Consider the following 13,565-nt stretch of genomic DNA (forward strand, 5'->3'; position numbering starts at 1 on the left):
CTTAAAAATGCTGCAGCTCTGTGCCAGAGCTTATCTTTCAAAGCTCCAAGACTTCACCCCAGTTCCATCCAGCTGAAGTCACAAACTAGTTATGAAAGTGCAATCGTACCCGAGAAGCTCTGGGCCCCGCAGTATGCGGAGAAGGTCTTCCCAGTTCTGCTAAACTCACATCCTTAACAGCCATTTTAGGACAGGCAGCCCAGAGCTCCCTGGCAAGTTCTCTTGCAAGCCGCATGTGCCAAAGCAGTGCAAGGATTCCTAGAGGATGAGCTCCCAACCACCACTGCCTTCGCCTGCATTCCTATGCCTGACAAACAGAGCTCACTCGGGCTCCTTTGCAAGGTACAGAGCTCAGACAGACTCATGAGGGATCCCACTAGTCAATTACATTTTTATCCTTGCAAAAGGCAGGCTCCAGCCTAGCCTCTCAGCAGAGCAAGTAATGCAAATATGACACTTACACGGGAAATTAGAACCACAGTTTTCACGTTCCCCGTGCAAACCTCCGATCATCTGGCACTGGGACAAGTGACCCACTTCCAGAACAAGCCTCAGAGCTTACGGGGTCACTGTTAACCCCGATCTTCAGCATCTGACCTCATTTCCCACCGGCAACCTCACCCAAGTTAGAGCCCTCCGCAGAGGCATTTTGCAGCATCTTCTGTTTGTGCCTCGCCTGTTCCGTATCAGCCACACCAGGACATGCTGCCAAGAAACGGATGGTAACAACATGCCTTAAACACGAGAGGCACGAGGTCACCAGCTCCTCAGCCTGACCCAGGCACAGCTCCCATAGGGAAAGCCAAAACACTGGAAAATTTAGCAACAGGAAAGCAAAACAGATCCAGTGTCATTCCACTGCATTCCAAACACATGACACCAAAGCCAACTGCTGCCTCCTGCAGTACTCACGTCGCTGGGGCTGAGGTTCCCAAGACCGTTGTCCTGCTCAGAATCCCTGCCGGACTCGTGGCCCTGGGAGGAGCGGGGGTGGGAAGGATGGATCCAGATCTCCAGCCGCGTGGCATCATCCCCAACTTGTCGCAACGTCGACTTCTTGCTCTTCCCCCGGCGGCTGGGGCTCAGATCCAACACCTGATGTTTCCTCTGCTCCATCTGCTCCGCCTGGGGAGGCAGGACAGATTCAGATCACCCAGGCATCAAAGTGCAGGAAAAGTAGAGAATTTCATTTATATGGAGAAATTAGCCCTTCCCCTGCTTCAGAACCACAGTAGCTCATTGACGGGTCCAGAGGTTGGTTTCTGACGCTACAGGACAGTGCAGCTGAGAGGTTTCAACTCCAGCTGCCCCGGGACAAGAGCAGCTCTGTCCAGTCCTAGCAGTGTGTGACAGCCAACGTGTCACACACGTGTCTTTGACTTAGGGTGACCCTCTGGGGCACAAAAGGACTGCAGCCTCTCTTGTCCACCCCTGCGGGGCACCTCTGGGGTAAGGTGATGACCATGCTACATGCCAAGGCCATGCTGCAAACCACCACAACCTACAGCCGTCGTTGAGCTTGGCTGTTTCGCAACCCAGGAACAAGAGATTCAGCTGCCCAAGCAACCCCAAAAGGAGTCTGAGCAGAGGCAGAAAGGACCCCGCATTGTGAAGACTGGGTCTCTCATCTGACTCCCAGCATGGGATTTCTTAGAAGTAGCTAAGTAGCGACTCCAAGCCCAAAAGCCACCATCACCCTCCTCTCTGGATCCCAGCTCTCCAGCACAGAAGAGCCAGCACAGGCAGCTGCACCGGCCCCCAGCCCAGCTCCAAGACTCACCTTGCGTTTTGTCTCTTCGAACAGACTCATGAGGCTCTCCTTGGCTGTGAGGATGGGGTTGCTAGCAGCCAGGCTGCGCATGTAATAGTAGACAGCATCCAGCTTTCTCCTCTGCAAAAACACAACCGGAGTCAGAGGTGCCCCTCATTCTGGGGCATTCCGAGCCAAGCTCCCACATATTTTGCCTTCCCTGTCCCTCAATACACATGCCTTCTCCCTCTACAGCACCTGGGACAGACACACATGCCAACAAATGGTATGCACAAGCAGGACCTTGAACTCTCCATCCAGATTCACGGCTACCTACGACCACCAGCACAAAGCACAAGCCCTTTGGCAGGGTTAGGGAGTGCAGGTGGCACTGCAGCCTGCAGACCCACTTGCTTTAGCCCCAAGGCTGCTACAGAAACCAGCAACCCCGAGGCTCACACAAAGCAGTCTCTCAGCAGACACTGCAGTAGAGGACAACAGTTGAAATACTGAATTCCTGACAGTTCAGGAAATAACCCTTTTCAACATTACCATGAATATGGAAATGACTCCACAGGAGTTTCACAAAGAGCAGAGGCCCAGGAGGACTGGAGGCTTTGCCAGACTCCTGCGGGATGCCCCCCTCATCTCAGCCTGCGCCGGGCTAATCCCCTCACGCTCGAGCTACCTCTCAGCGTCTTTTCTCCCACAGGCTGGCCACAGGGAATACCACGAGAAGGCACCCCCGAAGTCTTCATGCTACCAAGACACACAGCCGTTTAGGGTTTCACCCACACGCTGCTGGCCTTACTAACCACCACACAGGGCGGGACACTTCGCTGCTCCAAGCCCCACACCGGGAGTCAGAAAGGTCATTCCCAGCCATGACAGAAATGTGCTTCTGCACCCCGCCGGTCTGAACTGCTCTGCTTTAAACCAGCATCTTTCAGTGATGCAAACAGGCAGGTCCCTGCCACCAGCTATGTCCCAGCCTGATGCTTCCATTATCTATTGTCACATCTCCCTTGAAGTAGGTTTTCCTGCACAGCTGGAGTAGCCAGTAAAACTGAAACCTAAGGAAGTCACGCGTGGATGTCGCTTAGACCAGCACCCACAGGTTCAGTGAAGACACAGCAAACTGAAACAGCATCCTCATGACAGCATGGCCTTGAGCACAAAAACCGCATGCAAAACTTTAAACACAACCCAATTTTAAAACATTTGGACTCTCGACAGCCCACAGAACAGTCCCCAAAATGCCAACAGCCTAAGGGAGTAGCATATATCTAATAAAGCTGCCTGAGGCCACACCAGCTGGAACCTACACAGCGCATCCTGCCATCAGCTTTCTTTTTTTTTTTTTTTTTTAGGAAACACCTGGAAGCACTGCCCTCAACAATTCCTTTCTCCACCAGACGGAATCGCACAGCCATCCCAGAGGCTTTCCCTATGCCTGCTACATCCTTGCACGATGAACATCTTACCGTGTAGATGGCCAGGAGCGCCAGCTGGTTGTACGGGCGGCCGTTTTTGGGAGCAATTTGCTGAGCCTTCAGGTACCAGCTGAGGAAGGGAAGAACCAGAGAGAAAGAGTTACTGAAAGGACGTCGCGTTGCCTTCCTTGCTGTGCAGGGCACAGAATTCCCCTCGCAGCAGCGCTGGCAGTCCCGCAGGGTACAGGCCCTTTGCACAAGTGCCCTCTGCCTGCGAGAGCGTGCACAGGCAGTGAGCCTGTACCCAGCCGGGAAGGCGCGCCGGACGAGAGAGGGGCAGATACAGCTGCAGAAGGAAATGTTCTTGGCTCAGCCTGAAGAGGAGCATTTAGCCAGACCCAGCAAGCACTGTGCCCCGTGCCGCCTCAGGCACAGACAAGAGGCTGCTCAGGGAACATTCCTCTCTCGGTCCCCTTTTCAGCTCCGTGGCAGCTGGGACCAATCCCTCCATGTTCCTTAGCTCGTTGCCCGTATTTTCAAGATATTTAATCATCCTAAGAGAGGAGGCATCTGTTCAGTGGCAGTCCATTCTCCTCTCTATTTTCTCTCAACTGTATTATCCACTCTCCAACTTATATCATGCTGCATGGATCCATCAACACTGTTCAGACACATCATCAATCCACCACGGTCCCTCCAGCCCCCCTGAGATATCAGCACACACCGTGATGTCCACAGGCCCCAAAACGGGCAGCTTTCCCTGCCCCGTTCTCCAAACCCCCACAGATTTCAGGGCTCCATTCCCCATGCTGGGCTCACTTGCTCCCCCACCAGTCTTTGCTCCAGAAAAAAAGATCACAAAAAGGACTGTATCCCATGCAAAAAAAAGTGACAGGAAGCAACAAGTGCCAGTAACTCCTGATGGGGTCAGAACATATGGACACATATGGGAAGCTCTCCTAGCTCAAAAGCTACCAGAAAACACAACAGCCAGTCTGCCAGCCTCAACAGCATTAACCCCCGTCACAGGATCAGCACAGGACAACTTCCACACTAGGTGGCTGGAGGAAGACTGGATCTGCTGGTTTGCTTTCTGGGAGAGCAAAGCAGCCTAGGCTACATCTTCCAGCTTCACAGGACTGCGATACAAGAAGCAGGCATGACAAGACTCCTTTGGCTAGAAGCAAGTTTAAGCATGAAATGAGATACATCCCTTGTAGCTAGAGGAAGAGCTGTGCTCAGCACTGCAGAGAACACCACAATACCTGCGTGCCTTTCCGTAGTTTGCGGTGTCATTTGCTTGTTCTCTGTATCGGCAAATGTCCCCTTGACAAATCATACACCTCTGAGCACTGATCAGCGCGTACTTCACCTGGAAAGAAGCATTCAGTACATCACATGGGACCTGCACAGCCCTGGTTCCCCCGCAGAGCTGGTGAGCGCACAGGAACTGCAGGGCTAAGAGAAGGTCGCCGACACACTGAAGGTCTCACAAAAGGGCAGCAGAATGAAATGACAAGGCTCCACGGCACTGGTTCAGCATTTGTAGGGGCAAGCCAATCCCTTAAACACCTCCTCTCTCAGAACAACCTCCTGTCTCTCTCTAGAAGAGAGCTGTTCAGTCCGTGACCAACTTGGGGGAGGACAGCTGTTAGACAAACACATCTCTGGGAATGGAGCTGGACTAAAATACCCCTTCCCAGCTGTCCCTCGCACCTGCACTCACCGCTCAGGGCAACACACTGTCAAGTGTTGGGGGGGCAGCGCAACATTAAGCTTTCCTTGGTCATTATTCTGGATTCCATGGCCAGAAATAAGATGTGTTCGGTATCTAAGGCAAAGCCAGGGTACCTTTGGGCACTGCTTTCCCTTTATCAGCCCAGGTCACTGAGCTGCTACAAAACACAGTTGTTCTTTGCAAAGGAAGCTAAGAAATGTTAATGCACCGGAGTTGGTTCAACAAGTTCTCCAACAGCTGAGAAAGATTCCCTGCAAACATACCGACATCTGTTCAGAGTACAGCTGCCTACGTCTTGGCAAGGGCAGCACATTGAGCTCAGTGTGTTGCATATGACTGACAGGATGAGAAGTCTGCAGGAGGAAGCCAACCTACCATTTTCCTCAGAGGCTTACTGCGGATGGCCATCCCGTCCATATAGTCCTCTAGCTTGAACTGGTATGACACCTGCAGCTTCTGGAGAAGGCCGTCAAAAAAAGAAGTGCCCTGCAAAACACACATGTACTTGGATGTTACAATATTTCTGATGATGAGCACAAAATCACCACACCATCCCTGCCACGTGCAAGAAAGAAGGTCCCTCTCCCTGAGGTCTGGGCTGTTTCTCTTCAGAAAACAAGGGGGTTGGGGGATCTCCAGCCTCAGAGGTTTTCAAGACTGAGCTAGACAAAAATCAAGACTGACCTGACCCAGTGTTTGAGGAGCCCTGCTTTGAGCAGGAGGTTGGACTAAAGCCCTCCAGCAGTCCCTTCCCACCAAACTCATTCTACAAAACACATCCTCTCGGATCTGTCAGCCTACCTCCTACACAGAACGAACTGAGCTGCACAGTTCAACAGAATGACTTTTAAGCAAATTTGATAAAGATGGCACAAACACCTCCAGGGACGCTTCTGTTTATTTCCACTTCAGGGCATTAGTTTCATTTCAGCTTAAATCAATTTCTAATTAAGAGAAAAGAAGAAAGAACACCAAAAGAAGCCTAGTTTAAATTATAACAAATGTCCACTGGGACCCACACCTGCCACACTAAACCAAAACCCGCCTGAGCAATCTCCTTGCACAAGGGTGGCCTAAGGCACGCAGAGATACAAACAGGATCAAGAAGGCTAGCTGCCCGGTTACACCAGCCCAGTCTAAACACCAGCCAATCCCACCCAAAGGTTTAGCGGCGCCTGGGGATGTTTCTCTCTTCTTACCTCATCCAGAAGCTGGAGCAGTTTGTTCCGAATTTCTTGGGCGTTTTCCCCCTGAGGGTCTTTGAGGAGCTGCCGGAATTTCTCAATCACCTGGTAGAACGCGTTCTTCCACAGCAGCTGGTCCACGTTCTGGGTATCGGAGAACTCGATATCCATCAGGATGCACCGCTCGTACAGCTGCAGCATCTCCACCCTACAGTGAAACACAGCCAGGGGTGAACACAACAGCAACTGCCCAGCCCAGGCCTGAGCTGCCAGGGAACACGTGCTGAGCCACCTGCTGCTTTTCATCTGGCTCACATGCTACGGCAAATCAATGCTTCCACACGTCCCAGAGGGAGACGGGAGCCGTTCCTGCTCCAAGAGGGCCAATGTGAAAGGACCGTCTCCCTGGTACGTACGCATCAGAACAGATCGGGGCCTGGCAAAGAGCGAGGAGCTCCGCTACAGCTCTGCCACTGGGAACAGCAAGGCACAAGTGTCTCCTGGTACTAACACAGAGAAAGTGTGCACTGCCCGGCTCTGCTCCTTCTGAGCACAAAGTCTCGCTACTAAGGGCCAGAGTCAGAAGAGGTCTTGCCATCAGCACGATCCCCACCTCCCTTCCATCCAATCAAAACTCACAGCAGAAACAGAGATGCTGCTTCCTCAAAAATCAATGAGGGCTGGGAACATCACACCTGAAGGAAATAAAGCCTCAGAGTCCCAGAAATCACATTCCCCTTGCCAACTACCGACAGCCTTGCCGGGATGCTGGAGCAGAATTCCTCCCCTGAATTTAATTTAAGAGTTACAGGCTAGAAAGAACTCCGCAATATGTGGGGCAAGTTTACAGTAAAGAGGATCCTCAGCTGTCACTGCCTTGGCTGCCTTATCCTTTGGAAGGCTTTGAGCCCTACAGAAAACAATACAACAGTGTAGATGGTAAAGACCGGAGCGAAGCCAGGTGGCAACACCTGGAAGAGCCTGACAGTAAGAGAAGGATGCTGGCAGGTTCCTGTGCAAAGCGCAGAGCACGGTGCTGCTGCCCTACCCCACGCAGTTCCCAAACCCTGCGCACACACGCCTGGACAGCACAAACACCGACTGGGAGAATGAGACGTTTCTGCAGAGGAACGTCTGATAAGCACCACTTGCATCCGGGAGCCCCAACACGGCTCCACAGACAGGCTGGCAGCGTGTGCTCGGGCACAGGCAGGACACACACCGAGGCAGACGGACACACACCGAGGCAGACGGACACACACCGAGGCAGACGGACACTGCTGGTAGGGACAGGACCAACCATGCCCACGCTCCCAGGGCAGGGTGGGCTTCACACAGGCCGCAGCAGCACCACGCAGTCTTTCCTCTCCTTCCAGGCAACAGCTCTGACACCTTGAGGAACACCGGAAACCTCCAGCGCTGCTTCAAGCATAGACATATCCCACCCTGTGGGCTACAGCACAGATCCCCAAAACACAGAACAGGCCCTGAAATGAGCTCACCTGCTCCATGTGCTGCCAATCAGCTCTGAAAATAAGTCTCCGGAGAAGCCCCGGAGACACAGAGGTCACAAGTAAACGTGAAAGATGGCTGTAGCACATTTCTACCTGGCATGTTAACCACCCTCCAGAGCACCAGCATCACTTCCCTCTCGCTAGCTGGCATCACCAGGCTACTCCCACTGGACTGCCACATGTCACAGGGTTGAGCCGTGTCAAGAGCAAAACTACTTGCCGCTTGAAAGGGGCTGTCGCTGTTACACAGCATCAGGAACCCGCGTAACGCTTCGCAAGCACAAGCCGACAGCCGCCGCCCCTGAAGCCCACAATGCAAATCATACAGCAGATAACTAAGACAGGTAAGAAAGCAGAAGTCCGCCAGCAAATACTGAAAGCACATGAGAGCACTGGAACTGAGAGACCAGCTCCAGCAAGAGCAAGAACCACCCAACAGCTGCAGCGGGCGCTCGTCCTGCTCCCTCGCGTCCCTGCAACGCAGGCAAGGCATTCCACAACCACAAGAAGCCGTGGATTAGCTGCCAGCTCAGGCAAATGGTATCTTTGCCCACAGTTTCCTTCTGATACCCACACACCACTAGCATGTGCCACACAGTCCCAACGCACCAAAAGCTAGCGAGCCACTGCCCCATCTCCCAGTCTTTGAGACATCGACGTCTCCAGTCTACCAGATCCCCAAGGGGCACCGTCCTCTGGATAACAGTTCTGGTAGCAGTTCACCCTGGAAACGACTTGGTCGCACACCCCTCTACAGCACAGCCACAAACCTCAGCTGGGCCATCTTTTCCAGCCCCTCTGGGCTGATGCGGTCCCTGGAAAGCAGATTGCTGAGCTGCTGCTCCTGGTTCCCAGCCTCACGGAGGAGTTTGCTGAGCTCCTGCTGCTGCATGTTCCGCATCTGCTGCTCCATCTCGGGGCTCAGAGGAGTCGGGGGGAGTGGGCCACACATGTACTGCCCCGCCTGGCCAGGGTACCCAGGGTAATAGGCTCCTGGGTACACGCCGTTGCTTGGACCCATAGGAAACTGCAGGGAGTACCCGCCGTAAGGATACTGGGGGCCTTGACCAGAGGCCCGAGGGTAATAGTAGGGATTGTCAGAGTTTTGGAACTTATAGTAGGATGTCTGGGCCTGGCGGGCTTCGCCCCAGGAGGTGGGGCTCACTTCATCGTCCGTGTCTAGGAAGTGAAGCTGAGCAGTCTGGCTCTTCAGGGCGGGTTTTTGGTCTGGGTTGTTCGGGTCCCACAGCCTGCGAGCCGTGCCGCCTCGGCCCCTGCTTCGGGGGCCTTTACTCCCAGCACCGCCAAGCAGGAGCCTGGGCCCAGGGTGACTAGGTTCAGGGGAGCCCGCGGTGCTGGCAGAGAGGTCCGTGTTGGCAGGCAGGAATAGAATCCCACGGCCCCTCCCTTGGGGCTCTCTACTCTGGCTCCTTGCCTCTGAAGCCTCTGAGTCATTGCAACTAACAAATGCCTTCAGGGGCTTTTTTTTGTCTGTATCTGCCAAACTAATATCCCTGTTCATAGTCTTGCTGTCAAACGTGACTCGAAAAGTTCCCTTGACTTCCCTGCCATTGCTGCTCCACTCGCTCTCACTCCTAGAAGCTCGATTCTGCTCCGAACGCTTTTTCTTGTCCGAATTCCTGCTGGAGACATATGCTTCTGCCTCATCAATTCTGTCATCGTCCAAGGAGTCAGTGGAGGATGCAGAGAGCTGCCTCCTAGGACGCACTCTTTCTCTGGCACGCTCCTGCCGCCTCTCCACCCCATCCACAAGCAGGGCTCCATCTACGCTGTTGTTGCTTCCAGCTGAGCTTGTGCTGCAGGTGCGGTATCGGCTCCGTCGCTTGTCAGAGCGGGAATACCGTTTGGTAGAGGCCAGCTTCCCCTGCATCACCTCGTCGCTCGTTCTCCTTATCCTGTCGCTTCGCTCCATTCGTCTTCCTTTTTCTCCCCTTGAGGCTTTCACTCCTTCCCCCGCCTGGCTCCCCTCCCCATCCTCCTTGCTCGATTTGGTTTTCCTGTTGTTGTCTTTTCCAGTACCTTTCTCAGCCTCTTCGTCTCCCTCGACTTTCAGCTGCTCCATCTTACTGGTGGCTTCCTCGGTAGCTGACCGCAGGGCCGGGTCTTTAGCGGCTGAATGCAGGCGTTTCCCAGGCTGGTAGATCTGCAGGTCTGGCTTCTTGGTTCTCCTGGTGGTCTTGGGACACCACTCATCTGGAGCAGGCTGCTTGGACAAGTTCTCCCGGCTCTGAAGACCACCTTTAGTCTCTACATCTTCTTTTTCCTGTGAAGGGCCATTCTGCTTGGGGCCGTCGCCTTTGTCAAAATCCTCCACAACTGGAGCCTCTCCTCCTGAAGGGCCCTTGTCGCTGGCACTCTCCTCCTCCTCAGCTCTGCTCCTCTCCTTCTCCGAGGACTCGTGTTTTGGCGGCACGATTTTGCTCCTCAGTCGGGAGAGGCCAGGCTTGTAAATCTCCAGGTCTGGGCGCCTATTGTCTTTGCGATGCCTCGGCTCCTTCGCTTCCTTCGTGTTTTCTGAGGAAAAATAGAGAGAATAAAGTTATTCCCACCACAAACCAGCCAAGGACGAAAAAACGTCATGGCAAATACTCAAAGGGAAATATTAAGTAAAGGCAAAGAACCAGACGCCCTCAGGACACGTCCAAGAGAACACATCTGAAACTCTCTATCAAGGTTTACAGGAAATCACAGTGCAAGAGTAGGAAATGAGAAAGCAAACAACAATGACCAAATCCTTGGCCCGATTCAGTTACAAAACGCATCCTGCAACAGTTTCGCTTCAAAGAGCCAGCAAGCTGCGAACGCGACAGAGAAGGCGCGACGCGAGACTTGAACGCTCGTACGCAAGCACCGGACAAAGAGTTTCAGCGTTACAGGTTCCAGCAGCAGCTGCCTGCTCCAGCAGCCCCCTGCCCTGCCAGCAGACCGTGTCAGAGGCGCGTTACCCCCCTCCCCGCAGCTCAGCAGCGTCTCTCTCCGCTCCGTAACTGTATTTGCACAAAGACTCGTCAGAGAACGCAGCCTGGGCACGGGGCGATTAAACGTTTCGCCAAAGCCGGGCTGTTACGGGCTGCATTCCCTCAGCTTTCGCCTCCGGGCACGGCTCGCACCAGCTCGTACCGCCGCGCCTCGGCCCCGCGAAACCCGCCGCTCCCGGGGCTCGGCCCCGGCGGGGACCGGCCTGACCCCGGCCCGGCGCCGCCGCAGCCCCCCGGCGGCCCCGCCCGCAGCGCATCGGCCTTTCCCGGCTCTCGCACCGGCGACAACCGTGCCCGGGGCGCCGGGGGCCGGCCCCAGCCCCCCACCGGGCCGAGGGGGCCCAGCCCGCCGCCGGGGCAGGTGCCGCCGAGGGGAGGCGGGGGAAGGCCCGAGCGGCGGCTCCCGCCTCCCGCCGCCGCCGCCTCGCCTCACCTCGTCCGCCGCCGGCCGCGGCGCGGGCCTGCGCCGCCACCATGTCCCGCAGCTCGGCGGCCGAGACGCGGACGCGCTCCAGCCCCTCCGCCATCTTCCCTCCGCCGGGGGCGGGACGGACGGACGGACCGACCGACGGCGGCCGCGCAGGGCCAAAATAGAGAAGAGAGCGGCGCGGCGCGCATGCGCGCTGACCCCGGGGGCGGCGGGCTGCGCAGCGCCGAGCACATGGCCGGGCCGGGCCGGGCCGCCCGACGCTCTCCCCGTGCGGGCGCTTCCAGAGGGCCGGCTCCATCCAGGTGTGCGGGGACAGCGCCACGGCACGGCCCCCGGCCACCCCCGGGCGAAGGTTGCTTCTTGTGCCGGAAAAAAACACTTTCCACCAGTGCCCGCCAGCCCTCGAAACAGACGTGGCCCCTGCCACCCCTCACGGGGGCTGCGCCGCTCCCCTGGGTGCCGGGGAGGCTGCGAGGAAGGAAATTCCCAGCCCACCAGCTCCCAGCCAGTGGCACTGAGGAGGCTGTGCTCTTTCCAGCTCCACGGCAGCCTGAGCGCGGTCAGGAGCAAGCGCGATGGAAGGGGGCTGCCCCAGACCTACGCAACACACGGCAGGTGGAAGGGTAACACATACACCGACCTCCACCCCAGCTCAGGGAGCACCCAGGCAGCAGGTGCAGGGCCAGAGCTGAACGAAGAGCAGGGCGTCCCTCTCCTGAATAGGAGCTAGTATAGGCAAGGCAAGGCCCAGGCTGCTCCTGCCACGCTAACTGGCTGCTTGTGGCTTTTTGGCTGTTGGATTTGTCTCCTCTTTGGTCACACAGCGATTCCTGCCTTCATCACGAGGGCCTGAACAGCTGTGGGCTGTAAGCAAGCCGCCATCCACACCTACACCACCGCACGGGTGCCGTGCAAGCGTAGCAGCAAGGTAAGGCACGGGGGAGACCAGCCAGGGACATGGCCCAGCCAGACCGAGAGGCAGCCATCTACACTCTTTCCCTTAGTCCAGAGACAAGGCAGCAGCTCATGTAGCCGCAGAGACAGGAGGAGCCCCGGTGCCCCCCAAGCGGGAGCCAGCGGCGATGGCGGGGCAAGGCCCTGTCGGCCTGGAGGTGCTGGAGCAGGTGAGGGAAACGCACAGCCCAGACCTGGCCGAGGGCTCTGCTCCTCGCAGGCAGGGGTGCAGCAAGAGGGAGCGCTCACGCTGCCTTTCTGCACAGGAGCTCGAGGGAAACGCAGCGGTTTTTCCCGGTGGAGGAATGATTGCAGGAGGAGCAGTTGTCACTGAGGTAGACAACAGTTCTCTGGGAAGCAGTGGCTGCATCTCCCTGGGGGAAGGGCAGGGCAGAGCAGGGCTCCCAAAGAGTGGCAGCAGCTGCAAAAATCACTGTGGAAGTCTCTGCGCGCCCGGGGTCTGCACAGCAGCAGTACAACACACTTGTCCCCCAGCGTGCACAGCGAGAGCTGACAGGCGCACGCTGGTTTAAAACAAGCGGCTCCTCCCGCTCTCCGCAGATGTGAAAGTGTAGGCTGCTGAGCCGCGCAGCGTGGAGGGCTGTCACCGGCCCAAGGTACTGCGGGAACTGACCCCCGCCGTCACCATCGCAGATGCAGTTAAAACCAGCATCGGACCAAAAGGCACGGCCCATCATCAGGGATTTGGTTGATGACGTCGTGACAGTCTCAGAGGAAGAAATCAAGGTAAAGGCTCCCAGCTCCCTTCTCACGGTAGCTGCCAGCAGGCAGCTGCCTCCATCCACTCTCACCCCTCCGCTCTCCCAGGGCAGCGCGAGCCCCTGCACACCACCACAGCTGTGCGACACCCACACTGTCTGCAGCTGGAAGGGGCCGGCGGAAGCTCCGCTCTCCCTTCCCAGAGCGCTGCAGAGATGTGCACGCGCAGTGCCCTCCGCAGCCCTGGAGCAGCCCGTACTCGCTGCTGGGATGACAGCTGCTGCCCTGTCCCAACAGCGAGCCACACGGCTAGTGTGGGAAAGGATGAAGCTGCTGATTGAGCCAACAGCGGGTGCTCTCCAGCAGTTCCAGACAGTCCCCCGGGACATGGAGAACGTTTGCATCGTGCTGTGCAGGGGAAACGTGGACCTGAGCTCCCTGACCTGGCTCACAGACCTCCCTGGGAAAGCGGAACGAGAACAGAGCAGTGTCTCGAGGAACGGAAACCTCACTCTGAATTTATACAGTCCGGTTTGTGCACTACTAGAAAAACAGATGAACAACCCCAACCATTTGGTTGTGGGGGGGATAAGGGAAGCTGGTGTTGGTCTCTAGAGCACGGAGTCGCTTGGTTCCAAAGCAAAGGGTCACTGCTGGGAAGGGGGGCCTGGAAGCAAAGCACTGCCTGTTCCCCCCTGCTCCCCAGCTCTGGGACAGACCTCCAGCAAGCTGCGCTCACTCCCCCCCTGCTACCTCATCTTTCTCTCTCAGCATCAACAATAACTTCCAGCAAACTCCTGTCCTCAAAACAGCAAAATCCCTGGACCCACCGCTGTGGCAGGG

At 56.3% G+C, this 13,565-nt stretch overlaps 2 protein-coding genes across 3 annotated transcripts in view; one reads left to right on the forward strand and one right to left on the reverse strand.

Moving 5' to 3' along the window:
* SMG6 (SMG6 nonsense mediated mRNA decay factor) overlaps positions 1 to 11,190 on the reverse strand; it is a 115,818-nt gene extending 104,628 nt beyond the window's left edge. For both annotated transcript variants that reach the window (XM_064468107.1, XM_064468105.1), the window contains exons 1-8: positions 11,052 to 11,190; positions 8,390 to 10,154; positions 6,121 to 6,313; positions 5,297 to 5,407; positions 4,449 to 4,555; positions 3,235 to 3,313; positions 1,781 to 1,891; positions 913 to 1,125 (exon numbers count right to left, since the gene is read on the reverse strand). In XM_064468107.1, coding sequence (XP_064324177.1) covers positions 913 to 1,125; positions 1,781 to 1,891; positions 3,235 to 3,313; positions 4,449 to 4,555; positions 5,297 to 5,407; positions 6,121 to 6,313; positions 8,390 to 10,154; positions 11,052 to 11,145 — 2,673 coding nt within the window. In that variant the 5' untranslated portion in view covers positions 11,146 to 11,190. The remainder of the gene's footprint in view (positions 1 to 912; positions 1,126 to 1,780; positions 1,892 to 3,234; positions 3,314 to 4,448; positions 4,556 to 5,296; positions 5,408 to 6,120; positions 6,314 to 8,389; positions 10,155 to 11,051) is intronic.
* A 433-nt stretch (positions 11,191 to 11,623) lies between these two features.
* SRR (serine racemase) lies at positions 11,624 to 13,476 on the forward strand. The gene is given in 5 exon segments (XM_064468211.1): positions 11,624 to 11,671; positions 12,053 to 12,233; positions 12,564 to 12,682; positions 12,684 to 12,749; positions 13,020 to 13,476. Coding segments are annotated over 5 exon segments (732 nt in total). The 3' UTR covers positions 13,338 to 13,476.
* The last annotated feature ends 89 nt before the right edge of the window (positions 13,477 to 13,565 follow it).

The sequence above is a fragment of the Phalacrocorax carbo genome, chromosome 17 (genome assembly GCF_963921805.1).
Source record: "Phalacrocorax carbo chromosome 17, bPhaCar2.1, whole genome shotgun sequence".
Classification (NCBI taxonomy): domain Eukaryota; kingdom Metazoa; phylum Chordata; class Aves; order Suliformes; family Phalacrocoracidae; genus Phalacrocorax; species Phalacrocorax carbo.